The sequence below is a fragment of the Cyrtonyx montezumae genome, unplaced genomic scaffold, assembly GCF_038088225.1.
Source record: "Cyrtonyx montezumae isolate F1298 unplaced genomic scaffold, pur_monq_1.0 scaffold_3, whole genome shotgun sequence".
NCBI classification, from domain to species: Eukaryota; Metazoa; Chordata; class Aves; order Galliformes; family Odontophoridae; genus Cyrtonyx; species Cyrtonyx montezumae.
The window spans coordinates 114,134,746-114,148,579 of NW_027072034.1; the positions used below are offsets into that span (position 1 = coordinate 114,134,746).

The window sequence follows — 13,834 nt, forward strand, 5'->3', positions numbered from 1 at the left end:
GACCTGTAAGCCATCTTGTCCTCCGTAACTGCCCCAACCCTGACAGTAAGAAAAACAACACACAAAAAGAAATGGTGGTGGCAGTTGTATTTGTTGTTTTAATATGTGTTAACTGAAGGATGTGGTTTGGCACAGAGCAAAGACTGTCAATGCTCAGGGCTTCTTCTGAGAACAAAAAAATAATGCTTTGGTGTGGAGGCAGCGGAATCAACACTTGCTGATAAAGCAATTATCCCACTACAGAAGTGGTCAGAAAACCAAAAATTGGCTACTGGTTATTACCTTCTCTCACTCCTGTTCACTAGAGCACGCTGTGAAGAGGTAAGGACTGGACTGTACAGATCAGTGAGGAAGAAGCTTACAGGTGATCAGATGGTGTTTACAGTATGTCATAGTGTGCTGTAAACCTTATACCATGTAGAGTGATGGGAGGGGTTTGCTGCTAATACTATTTATGGAATGAAAGTGTATTTCATTCACTTGTTTTCTTTTTGGAAGAAAAAAAAATTAAAAATGTGGCTCTTTTCTAATGTTCTTTTTAAATATTTAAGCATTCTGAAAACAAAAACCAATGCTTTTTTTTTTTTTTTTGGTCATCTACCTCTCCCATGTGTTCCTGGGCCAGTGCAGGGGCAGGAATGCCTCCACAAAGAGAGAAGGCCAACAACTTGTTTCTAAAACTTGGATCTTGGCTCTGGGGCTTGTCTGTCTCTCCCATAAGGGGAGGACAGTCAGCTGAGCTGTTCCCTGAGCAAGGAACAAAAAACAGCTCTCTAGAGCCAGAAATTTCAGAGGCAAAGAAAAAACTCTCCTCAATGAGCTTAACATGAAACATTTATTTCAAATGAAAGCTCAGAAAAGCTTGCAGTTTTTCAGTGCAGAGTACTGGACCAGAGGTGGTTCTGCTGCTTTCACCTTCTTCAGACTCACAAACCCATTCCCTGGTGCCAGGCAGCAGTGAACATCCAAGACATTTATTTGTTGGTTCTTGCAGAGCCATTCTGAACACATGGCACCAGGCTGGGAACAGCTGAACGGGCATCACAGAAGCATTCACGCTGGAAAAAGCCTTTTGAAGCTGAACTGGAGTTAAGAAGCAGGCACTTATTCCAAGGGTTGGGACAGAAACATACAGCCCCGCCTCTTCCTAAGGGCAGTCCATGCCAATCATCACAGTCTGCTGATCACCAGAGGAAGTTCCAATGAGGCAGGGTGGAAAGCAGTGCTAACAGCTCGTAAACTGTGTGCTCTGACCCCACTGTCTGTGAGAGCAGTTGTTTTAATACCTAGGGGGTTTGCAGCAGCAGTGCTTTCATAGATGCCTTTAGTAACCACCACCCAGGAGGTGGCAAGGGAAGCACCTCACAGGAGTTAAGAGTATCCACTTAACTTCTGGCCTACAGTAAGGCAGCTGCTGCTCATTTTAAATGTGAGAAGCCTTAATGAGGTTCCTGCTGCTGTGAATTAACTGAGTGTTAAAGGGAACCAGGGGAAAGAAACCCTTGGTCGTAGTGGGACAGAGTGGAGATGACTGTGGTTTGATTTTGGTGATCTCAAGTGATAAAGTTCAGGGTTCTACTCCTGGACTCGGACTTACTACCCACAAAATACATTTAAGACTTACTTAAAAAATACATATACATCTGAAAAAGCTTCAAATGTGTATTGGAATTTTGTCAATTCAGTCTCCAATTGAGGATAAATGATCCGACTCCTTACAGCTGCCATTTCACCCAGCATCTGACTGACATTACACAGCATTGGCTGAAGTGCTGTTCCTTAATGCCATTAGGAGATGTTTACTGTTGCAGTATTCAACAAACCTCTGACAGCAGCACAATGCTTTCCTGGTGATGATTTCATCTCATACATCAACTCTACACCTGGTAGCCTCTCTGGGTGACATGAGTCATTTCCACAAAAGCTCTCCCAGCAGTGTATTTGGTAGAATGCACCCGAGCTGTAGACCCTTCAGTTACTTGGATGTAGTGAAGTTTGGTCCATCACGATTCCATCGCCGTCTCTGAACTGCTGCTGCTACTACCAGCCAAGGAGCTGCAAGCCACAGAGTTTGCACCAGCCAGAACAAGCCTCTCTCTGTTTCCAAACACTTCATTCACTGCAACACAGGCAAGGGATTGCTTAGTTCTTACAGCAAGTACAGCACGGCGATATAACAGAATGGAAATCCTCACCTGATGCAGTTTCAAAGCCTTCCCCCATTCCCCAGAGCTGGGAGTTGTGAGCTTACACATCACAACAATCTGTTTCCCCATGTATGATAATTGAATTACAAGTCACGGTATTTCTCCCCCAGAGAATCTCTAGATGTTTCCCCGTGCGTAATTCCTTCACTGAAGCGCTGTGAAATGGATGAGTTTTGCAGAGCAAAACAGTTTCAATTATTTATTTCTGGTTTCAGTCTCTCTGGGTTCCATCAAGCTCTTGAAAGCCTCCAAAAACTCACACCATTTAGCTACATGCAACTGAGACAACTGATCAAAACCAGTCTTCACTTCTGTGCAGTGCTTGTTTACACCGGGAACATTAAGAAAAAGGAAGACTGAGAAATGAGGATGTTTCAGTTACAAGAAAATCGACTGTGGCAAATACAGCTCTCCAAGATGAAAAATATCTATCTACATATATATAGAGAGAGATAATTTTTAAGCTGATAGTGTGAAAATATACTTCAGGTACTTCTTTAATAGAAGCACACCACAGTTTCCTCAGAGTCACGCTGCATTACTGAACATACAGATATAACCTGGGGGCAGAGCCTCAAGATCCCAGAAAATGAGAGCGTTACCTGCAGAAATGCTGCTTATATCCCAGACACGCAGCCCTTCTCGCTCTCCTCCAAAGGCAAAAACAAAGGGGAAGTCAGGGCAGCAAGCTGTGCAGAAGAGAACACCCTGGGAAGGAGGGAGAAATAGATTTATAGTTTTTTTTTCCTTAATATAATCTTAAGATGATTTTATCATCTGAAAACACTTTTGCCAGGCAAGTTCTAACAAATACAAGTCCTTTGTTTCTTGAAATTTGGCTTTGTGTCCTTAGAAAATCATCTTAAGAGCTGGTAATTGCAATCAGTAAATCATATATTCATCTTGAGCCCCAAAGATGCATGCTGCAGAACTAACAGCTCTGCTGCAGAGCACTATATCTGACACTCAGATCCAAGGCTTCAAAGCATTCTGCCAATAAACTCCAGAACTGAATACTGTGTTGTGATGAGAACATTTCAGCCAGAGTACACAGATGTGGGGATTTTGTTGTTGTTTCTTTACATAAAACAAGATTTAAATTAAAAAACAGATTCAGCAGTTATACATACACCTTCTCAGAAGCAAGAAATGCAGATTACCATTTTCATATCCCTGGAATGGACTAAACTTGGTTTGCCTCCCAGGATATCCCAGATTTTCACGTATTTGTCAGCAGATGATGTCACAAGGCACCCTTTGACCTGACTGCTTAGTTGTAGCCCTGGAAAATAAGAATGCATCAGTGTAAGAGCAACACTCAATCACCACTTCAGAGATGAGGATACATTTAGAACAAAAGCACGATTATAAACCTAATACTCTTCTCACACTAAACTCAGTTCCTGCAAAATGGAGCAAAACTTTAATGAGTTTTGTGGTACCACTGCTCCCTGTAGTGACAGAAGTAATAACCTTTTGAGGGCAAACAAACTGCACGTAGACCTATTTTGTCTCTCAGTGTAATGACAGTAACACTGCAGAGCTGATGTTGTTGTGCTTCCCAAGTGATGTAATCAGGCAGTTTCTTCATTCCAGCCCATTTCTTCGGCTATCCTGAGATGACAGGACATACTGACATCACCTCTTTTTGAGCACCTAACCAGGATTTTCCTTCAAGTTGCTTTTTAGAATTTCTTATGTTGGTCGAATAATTCAAGGAGTCTAAAGCAGAGAGAGTGAAAACCTTCCCATGTGCCACGTTTAAGTAACACCAGAGTGAAATGCCACTATAAAATGTTACGGATACAGAAGTTCTAGTTCATAGTCCTGGACCAGACTGCACAGTTTCTGTCCTTTCTCACTCCAAAAAGCAAAGGGAGCACATCCCACATGAACATATCTGTTCTGATGTGCTTAATCTTTACAGTACTCACTGAGGCAAGTTTACTGTTGTTAAAATACTTTGCTTACAATGGTTCTGAACAAAAAGAGGGAAGACTTAGATACCAGGAAATGTTTCATCCAGAGGGCAGTGAGGAGTGGCACAACTGCCCAGAGAGCTGTGGTGCCACATCCCTGGAGGTTCAAGGCCGGGTTGGATGCAGCCCTGGGCAGCTGAGCTGCTGGGTGGCAGCCCCACCCACAGGGTGGGACTGGGTGGGCTTTGAGATCCCTTCCAACCCAAGCCACCATGGGATTGTGTGGTTCCAAACACAGTTTCATGGGCCAGCTACTCATGATTACTATGCACAAGTTGGTTTTTAGTTATTAAGCAAGAAATCACCACCACCTCAGTCCTATCAACGGAAGACATCTTCCAGATAAGCCTTACCACTGGGGTAAACACAAAGCACACGTGATTTACCTGATACTTCCTCGTCATGAGCCTTCAGAGTGAACAGCGGCTTATCAGAGCGAGCATCCAGACAGTACACAAAGCCATCCTCTGTGCTTGCCTAAGGAAACCACAATACTTTGAAAACAGCCAGCTGTGGTCATTTGTTTAAAAAATGTTCTGTGGAGTAACACCCATTCTCTATTAAATCCCTGTCATTTGAGGCAGACTCACACTACTTCCTAGCAAGACGTGTTCCCCTGAACACAGTTCTGCACCTCCAAAGTCAGACTCCACACATCTAGAGCTTGAACATGTTTGTGAACAGTGACATATGTGGAAATCTTAATCCCATACAAATTTCTTTAACTGTATTTTGTACTGAAGACGCCCGCACTACTGAGATCTTATGCTCAGCACTGAAACACCGAGCTTTTCATCTCTAAACCCTTGGAGCCATCTAACAGCTGCCTCCCAGACCTTTCAAAGTTAAGTGCAATCATACAGAGAGAAAATACAAAAGCATGGGCTAAACAAAACAGCCAACAGGCCGAGCAGACTGTATACTCACTAAGAAATTACAAGGTGAAAAATGATTCCAAGTTACTCTTTCAACCTGCCCACTAAACCGCCAGATTCGATGGTTATCTTGTGGGCTTCTGCAATCGTACAGCACAGCTGATCTACAGGAAAACAGACAGGAAAGGGAAAAAAAGCAAAATCACCACAGAACTCTGTGAAGTTCATTTTCCCACTGGCACCTCCAGAAGGTGCCTGTAAACTGCAGCTCAAAAATTAAAATGGAAACAACTTCAACGTTTAGTGCTCTAACTTAACAGATGTTGGAAAGCACTCGGGTAATCACAAGCTTTTTACATAAACTTCAAAGCTACACCTTGGTTACCTTCAGCAGCTCTATAGAGAAACGGAGCAGAACTCCAATTTAATCAACATGTACAATACTTAATACATAGGAAAGCGTAATTACTCTCTTAATTATGAACAGATTTTAATAAACTTAACTAATTACAGCTGAAAAATAATGCTCTAATTCAGAAATCCATTTGTGATACGAATACAGACATTTTCAAACCCATGCTCACCAAGAAAAGTCGTTAGGCAAATGCTATGGTGGCTTCGTTAAGGGCACGTGCCCAGCTGAGCCACAGCACAATTTGTCCCAACCCACAGGACACTCAGATACGAGTGCAAGAAAGGAGAGAATGCGTCACTCGTGCAGCATCTCACTGCAACCAACACCTGCAGCATAGTCCATTCCCACTCTTATCCTTCAAGTCAAGCGGATGAAGTGTGACTAGATTTCTCAGCTCTTTTAGCAGGCATTTGACAAACACAGTTTTTGCACTTGCATCATTTGTTACGGTCTGACTTGCAGGTCACGAAGGCACCCAGCAGCATCGACTTGAACTGCCCTGAACTGCAGCCCTTGGATGCTTTACAGGAGGAACCCACAGAGGCAGCCTGCTGGTCTACAGACAGTGCACTGCTACGCAGCTGTTCAAGGGATCAAAGGGAGAGCTAACAAGGGATCAGGATGGTGGTCTGAGTGCTTGGACATGTTTTTCTTAGTTTTACAGAAGGAATATGGGGAAGGAAAGTGGACAGAAGCCAGCTCGCAACAGCATGGGGTTCTCTTCCAACGTAGCAAGTGCATAACACAAACCAGACAACACAAAGCCCAACCCAGTCTTCTAGCTTGGAAAAACCCAGAGGAGTTTACACAGGAATGAGCAGAGGTACACTTTTACAGCAGAAAAGACGTAACAACAAATTAACAAATACATTCAGTTTGGAGCAGATGGCTGGCACAGAAAATTTCAGTTCAGATGGTTAAAACACTTGGCTACACTGAGACAGAGGGAAGGAAAGCTGTATTCTGGCCATGTACACACCTGGCTACCTTATCAGAAAGAAATAACCTTTCTCAAATCTGTCACTCTTACAAGCAAATGAAAAGAAAACCTGAGGCAAACAAATGGGCTTAAGATGGGTATTAATACTGAGCTAATTGAAAATATTACCCTGACATACTTATCGTAAGATCCGGAAATAAGGGTCTGAGTTTCAAAGGGATGAAACTGCAATGTCTGGACCTAGATGAAAGGAGATTGATTTAATACAAGAATTGAGACAGAACACAAAAATAGGGCCTCCCTTTGAACAAACACTGCACACAATAAAAGCCCCAAAACAAGCAAACAAAAATCCCACAACACTTTCCCCCAAAAAACTCCCATTAAGCATTCTGCTATTCAGATGTTTCACAAGTGAACTCACACAGACCTGCGTTCTGCCCCAAGTGTTAAAAATGTAAGATGAAGAGGTAGAAGAACAACAACAAACTGCATTATTTTTCTCTCTGTGCTTTACGTTGGAAGAGACACAGTCATTGTTACATACCTTGTCTGTGTGCAGTGTCAGGCTGGCTGCAGGCTTGCCCACAGACATATCCCACAAAATCACAGTGCTGTCAGCAGAAGCACTTGCCAGAACATTTCTGATAATATATGAAAAGATAAGGTTTAAAAAATCTTATAGACACAAAACCTAATAATGGGCAGAAATCCTATATACACATAGAATCTGATCTGCAGAGCAAGTATCACAGAATCCTGGAATGGCTCAGCCTGGAAGGGACCTCAAAACCTACCCAGTCCCACCCTGTGCCATGGGCAGGGCTGCCACCCAGCAGCTGAGGCTGCCCAGGCCCCATCCAACCTGGCCTTGAGCACCTCCAGGGATGGGGCACCCACAGTACACTGGTCTATTTAACTACAAGGAAAGACCTGCTCGCATTTTCTCCCCACAGTACTTAAAAGTAAAACTTACTGGAAGACTTCTCGAGCAAAACAAAGTGAGAAAGGCTTTTAAGCACCTTCTTCTCTTTGACACAAAGTCAACATTTTTCAGCATTAATACAGCTTCAGTTTGTAAGCAAATGCTTGCAGCCAAGAGCCAGACAAACCTATTTTTAATAGAATACTTAGCTCTCCAGTATCTGAGTGTTTCTCCTATAAAGACCCAACGCTGTACACCCTTCATTTCCTGAAAGCTCTACCAACATCATGGAGTTCCTAACAGAATATCACTGCATTGTACATTCCACACACTTTAACTCTTGCAGCTGTAATTCTGTGACTTACCTCTGTGCTATAACAAGACAATCACTTCTAAGTAACATGAACGTTATGTCTGAGTCAGGCTGATGGAATGACACCACTCTGTGTATGTGTGCATAAGAACAGACAACATGCTGTAAGAGCACAACTTCTGTATGTTTCTAGCAGAGGGTGCTTCCTCCTTTGCTGCCTAGCAACAAGGACCTTAAAGTAAAGGCTGACACCTGCTGATCAGCGTATGGAGAATTGATTGTGTGTAATCAGAGACATTTATGACAGCAGGAAAAAATATCTATCACTGGGACAGTTTCAAGGCCCATTCTAAGAATCCTTTAACAGTTGACTCACTAAAAACTACCTAAGCAATAATGAGTGGCTTCTTAATTCCAGTCTGCACATCATCCTTAACCTCTCCCTCAAGACATGCCAGTTCTGTGTTTCTTCAACAGCACTACCTTATTGCTAGCGTATTCTGTCATCAGGTAACTCCCACAAGTCAGAAGTGTTTCTATAGCTGTGCTACGAGGGCTTTTACAGCCTTATCTCTTCACATCTCGAGGGCAAAAGCCAGAGGAAAATAATACACAGAAAGAACTACCTTCTATAAAGAAACATCTATCTGCTGAAATGGTGTTTTAGATCACCAACAGACTGGTCCAGACCTCATGCTATTCCAATCTGTCCATCTTACTTAAATGCAGCTGCTTTATTGAATGGCTTGGAACCACCTTAGCCCCGCTCTCATCTGGACAACTTGGAAATAAAAATGATTTGCAGAAGTACATATTTATTACAAAAAAAAAAAAAAAGAAAAAAAAGAAGAAGAAATCTGGTGTCCTGGTTTCCTGTTTGTTTAAGGGGCAAATATTTTTCAGAATCGACTGATTTCAGAGCTGCTTTCAAGTTCACTGCTACACCTCATAAGGTTCTGAATTAGTGAAAATAGCACACTTAATTAACTGTGCCAATGTGTACCCAGGCACTGTTCAACTACTTCTTTACCTGCTTTGTTTATTCCAGGAGAGATCAAGCACAGCATCAGCGTGTCCTTCCACTGTCCCATCCTGAGATAAACCCTGCACAGGCAGACACAGCACAGATTCAGCATGTTACAGCTTCAGTGGAAATCAGGCAGCACAACACACTGCTAGGAACTCCACAACACCTTCACAAACAGCTACACTTCTTAAATCACCCTTACTCACTGCAGCAAGGCTTTTGGTAGTGCTTTTTCTTCCCCCAGCTCTCACATTGCTCCATTCACAGTGGGACAGCTCACACAACCAGTTACTCCCTTCAGGCTATAGAAGAAGAAATTTCCACTGCCTGAAGTGCAGCTTTTTCAACTTCTTTCTAAATGCTCCTGGCATTTCCTTCTTTCTCTTTCCAATCAACCACGCTTTTGGTCCCTTAATTACCAGCTCCTAGAAATTCTAATTGTAAACAATTAAGCCTCAAGGAGTTTTCTGGGACAGCCACTGGAAGGCACCCACTCTTTCTAGTTATCCCACTCTTTCTCTGCTCTCTCCTCCAGGCTTTAACTATCCCTGCACAGAGCAATGAGCATTTCAAGCTGAAGCAACATTTATGAACGTTTATTTATCTTTACTAGCAATTCTGACATGTCAGTCACTCTCTGGGCGTGCCTCTATATACACATGCTATATTGTCTTGATGACTACCTTCAACTTGCTTCAACTTCAGATGGATAAAGCTAACAGAGGTGAACCTGGACTAGCTGTGTTTTATTAGAGTAAACCTTATCCTTTATTGCTCAATGTCTTTTCAACTCTCTGAGTCACAGGCAAACAGCAGTTTCAGCCACCTGTAAACAACCAGGACATTATCTTCCATAACCTGTCTAGACACCATCCTTCAACACAACAGAGGGAATTAAACCAGACCACCTACAGCTTTATTTTTTTCCACTGCAGGAAAAAAAAGATTATCCTTGCTTTAAGTTTCCTCCATTTGACCAATACTTACTTTCTTTCCTTTCTTTTTCTTCTTTTTCTCTTTCTTGCTCCCAAGAGAAAAGACGGGCTCTAAGCAGTCCACTATGTCAAGGTCCCAAACATCAATAACTGGGGTCATGTTACCCACTGCAACGTAATTTCCTGCACACACACACACATAGAAGTATACTCTTTAGTACACTTCCCCTTCAGTACAAGTAACTGTTCAAATGAGCCCTATTAAAGCACCACAGGAAAAACCTTACTAAAATCATAAATGCATATAAATCTTGCAACTGTGCTGGCCACAATTAATTTGAAGCCTTTCACTAGCAAATATCAAAAAAAAAAAAAACAGATCAGAGTTTGCTTTGTTCTGCTAATTAACAATAACTTTAATATTTCTAATTAAACCAATATTTTAGTAGTACAACTTGTTACGCCAGCATCACCAAGACAGCTATCACCAAGTGAGAAAATAAACCAGTTTTTCCCCTCTTAACATCTTGGGTTTATTTCTGGAGGAAACTACTCAGTAACAACATTATATTTACACACTTTTCAAGTACAAATACTTTTATTGGACAGTTACAGTATCCTTTGTTGTTTACCTGATGACTCCTCGGGATTAGGATCAAAGTTCAACCACTCCAAACTCAGAGGATAAGCAGGCAAGATAATATCATGATGTACATAAAATGAGTCTTCTTCATGATTATAAACTGAAAAAGATACACGTGATATCAGTGAGGAGAAAAAACAAGCAATCAAAACCATCTCATCCCTCCAAAAACAGGACACGGCAAACACTGAATTCCAAAGAAGATCTGGAATGCAAATTTCCAGTATGTTCAGAGCTTCAAAGTAGAAGCCAGAGCCTCTAAGTACTAACGTTACAGCTCAGAAAATCCTACAAAACAAACTAGCTCTCTCCTGTGCACTTAAGGAAGCGAAAAGTTAGCAAAATTCAGACATTGCAATGCACACAACTTTGTTTAAAGAATCACTTCAACATTAACGTTCTCTATCCATCACCACCATTTTCTACACGAGGAGACATTAACGTAGGTTGAAAAATTCATTTTATAGAACCAGTAACTGAGAAAAAGAAATGAAGTCCAGATTCAGTTACATGTGAAATTAGGTAAAAGACAAACAGCTTTCACATTGGAGACTGAAGACTCCAAAAAACAACTCCACCTTCTACACAGCCACATGAAAACAAAACAGGTTTACCTGTAAGGCACTAATCCTGTGTTACTTACCATGGACCTCCAAACTACAGTAGTCTTTATCGACCCTGCCACAAAGGACAAGATTGTCACTGGGCTTAATCAAAAAGTCCTCCTGTTCATATTGATCCTGAACAGTGAAAAGGAGAGGCCAACATATATTAAGCAAAGAACACACACACACACACACAAAACTGCACAAGTTCTAAGGGCTGAATCTGTAACAGTTTTTAACCATTACAGAAAACAAACATAAGCCAACAACCCCTGCAGCCCACCCACACAAAAGCACCGTATAGTGCTAAATGCAGTAAGGCACAGAACCAGGTTCTGTCACGGGGAGGCACAGTCTGCACAGTAAGTACACTGTGGCACTGCTCCTCACACGGAGGAAGCAATTCCCACAGCATTAAAACATGGTCCACGTTCTGGAAAAGAGTTCGAGAGAAGATCTGCCTGCAGCTATATTGGCATTCAGCTGCACCAGAACAGATGCAGCCTCCATCCAGTTCTCACTGTTTCCAAGGAATGGAAGGCATTCAGGGCATTTTTGTTAGTGGAAAACTAGGAACTGTACACTAAAGTCAGCAGTCTTACACAGACTGCCATCCTTCAAATAAACAATACATAGGAGACCTTTTTGACATCATGTTGCAAGCCTGCAATAACTTCTTTTTCATTCACTCTAAGCATTTTTCAATATTTGCATTCTATCAAGTACTGCAGTTCCCCAAATTGGTCCAATTAATATTGTGTAGTACTTAACTCTTCAACAGTGGTGGTAGTAAATACCAAGAACAACAAAATGCACGCACCAAAATAGAGGCTCGAGGGCATGTAGGAGTCATGCAGTCTGAGAAACTGTCGTACTAGTGACCCGAGATTCTGAGATTTGTTATTTCTTCCAGTGTTTTCCATGTCCTGTCAGCTAGCTCACAAGCCACCTCCACATGCAGTGTCTTAAATCATGAGTCGGTACACCTCAACATCTAACTTCAACATAAAAAGCATGCATAAAGGGGACTGCACAAAGCAACTGTAAAATGAAAGAGTTCTGTCTGAGTCCAATGTGGCGAACTTTTTAAAGGACTGCAAGCACCCTGAGGCAGTCTGGTAGAGTGAGAAATCCAAAGAAATTCTAAGTCTATGCCATTTCAGATATTAAATAGTTTTGCAGTACTTACAGTGTTTTTCAGAGTGATATAAGGATCCTGATCATTGCTCCCATATACTGCCAGACCAGCCAAAGTTTCCCCAAGTTTGGTATCACCTAGGTGGGAATTTCAGAACACTTCTTACATGTGTCAATGACCAATCAAGTCATAAACTCCTGCACCAGTCCCCGCACTGTCCAGTATCAGAAGTGGGCTAAATGAACTTCCAGGTTTCAATCACAACTTGGACACAACTCAGCCAACTCCACCGTTCAGTGCTGCTCTGCTCCAGCAGAGCAGCAGAGGGAGCAACAGCCCTTCAATGCCACTCAGAACTAGCAGCAAGGAGCAGCAGGACATGGAGTTATTTCACACACTGAATCGTTTTCTAGACTGGGACAAGAAATGAATTCAAAATGTGAAAGTCCAGCACTTGAATCAAAGCACTAATTGTTTTTAGGATAATTATTGTCCTAAGCAAAAAAGAAGCAAAGAAACTTCTTAGCTTACAACACATACCGAACATTTTGGTTTCTCTTACCTCCGTCTTCCTCGTCATCATACTTGTCTAAATCATACTCAGCCAGTTCTTCATCAGACAGCTTTTCAGCAGTTTCCTCCTGTTCTTCATCATCAGGAGGAGACTCAGCCCCGTCAGCAATGGCAACATCCATGCCATTTGCTGCCTGGCCCGGATCTTCTTCATCGCTGCCATCAGCATCCTCCCTGTTTAAAGAGGCATCTTTAAACATGAGAAACACAGCCAGAATGCTGCTGGGAGACAGCTCAGCAGCCTGCTGGCTGCTCACAAAGACTGCACTACAACCTTTATGGCAATCATTTGGAAATCTATCCACTCCCTCCTACCTTTTCCCAAAATACAAGCCACTCTTTTCTCAGGCAGACTGAGAATAACGATGAAGTTTTTTTCTTGAGCATTTTCCTGACAATCATTGGAGAGCATCCGGAGGAGGGCTGCAAGGATGGCAAAGGGTCTGAGGAGCGGCTGAGGGCCATGGTCTGCACAGCGCAGAGCAGAGGAGCTGAGGGGAGCCCTGATGGCAGCCCTGATGGCGGCTGCAGCTCTCACAGGGAGCGGAGGGCAGCGCTGAGCTCAGCTCTGTGTGACAGCGACAGGGCCCGAGGGAACGGCATGGAGCTGTGTCAGGGGAGGGGCAGCTGGGGGTTGGGGACAGGGGCTGCACCACAGGGCAGCAATCGTCTCGAGAGAAGCCTCTCCCATACGCTTAAGATGACTTCGGCACGCTCACGTCCTCCTCCAGTGAACCCCTCCAGCACCTCCCCCTGCCCCCCCAGCGCCGCTCTCAGCCTCCGCCCGCCCCGAGGTCCCCGCTCACCGCAGCCGGCCGCGGGCCTCCCCGACGAGCCGCCTCAGCTCCTCCCGGCTGAGCTGCACCTGCGGGCGGACACAGAGCCCCGTGAGGGATGGAACCGGAGATCCCTCAGAGGGGTCCCTCGGCCCCACCCCTCCCCCACCTTGTCTGGCGTCTCCTTGGCAACGCCGCGGCGCACCCAGGCGGCGCAAGTCACCGGGCAGCTCATGGCGGCGGCACGTGCGCACCGAGCGGGCGCACGTGAATGACGTCGACGGGGGCGGGGCTTCTCCTGGGCGGGGAATGGAAGGTGACGTCTTATCTGAGCGCCGGGAGAGACCGGAAGTGAGGATGCGTGCGTGTACTTTGGGGTGCAGGCGGGGAGATGGCGCGGTGTTGCTAGGGACGGCCTTACGGGGCCGGGCTAAGCCGGCGTCCCGCAATCCGCTCTGTAACCGTAGTGTGCGCTGCTCCTTG

The 13,834-nt window shown here is 43.8% G+C and overlaps 1 protein-coding gene across 2 annotated transcripts; it reads right to left on the reverse strand.

Annotated features, from left to right (window-relative positions):
* Positions 1 to 1,810: 1,810 nt before the first annotated feature.
* Positions 1,811 to 13,594, reverse strand: PWP1 (PWP1 homolog, endonuclein). 2 transcript variants are annotated; one of them, XM_065743090.1, is made up of 15 exons: positions 13,521 to 13,594; positions 13,382 to 13,440; positions 12,565 to 12,749; positions 12,054 to 12,139; positions 10,903 to 10,999; positions 10,249 to 10,359; positions 9,669 to 9,799; positions 8,685 to 8,758; positions 6,964 to 7,060; positions 6,595 to 6,656; positions 5,114 to 5,225; positions 4,573 to 4,663; positions 3,368 to 3,489; positions 2,810 to 2,915; positions 1,811 to 2,119 (listed from the first exon to the last, which is right to left on the reverse strand). In XM_065743090.1, exons 1-15 carry the CDS (start codon positions 13,584 to 13,586, stop codon positions 2,004 to 2,006), a joined length of 1,515 nt encoding a protein of 504 aa, XP_065599162.1. In that variant the 5' UTR covers positions 13,587 to 13,594; the 3' UTR covers positions 1,811 to 2,003. The 2 variants fall into 2 exon arrangements, with proteins under 2 accessions (XP_065599162.1, XP_065599163.1); XM_065743091.1 differs by lacking the exon at positions 13,382 to 13,440 and having other exon boundaries at positions 13,521 to 13,558.
* Positions 13,595 to 13,834: the final 240 nt, after the last annotated feature.

Coding starts and splice junctions, on each gene's coding strand:
- PWP1 (XM_065743090.1), bottom strand. CDS start 13,586: ATGAGCTGCCCGGTGACTTGCGCCGCCTGGGTGCGCCGCGGCGTTGCC. Junction 3,490..4,572: donor TCATGACGAGGAAGTATCAG/GTAAATCACGTG, acceptor CTTATTTTCCAG/GGCTACAACTAAGCAGTCAG. Junction 2,916..3,367: donor ATTCCAGGGATATGAAAATG/GTAATCTGCATT, acceptor CCTCCTTCCCAG/GGTGTTCTCTTCTGCACAGC.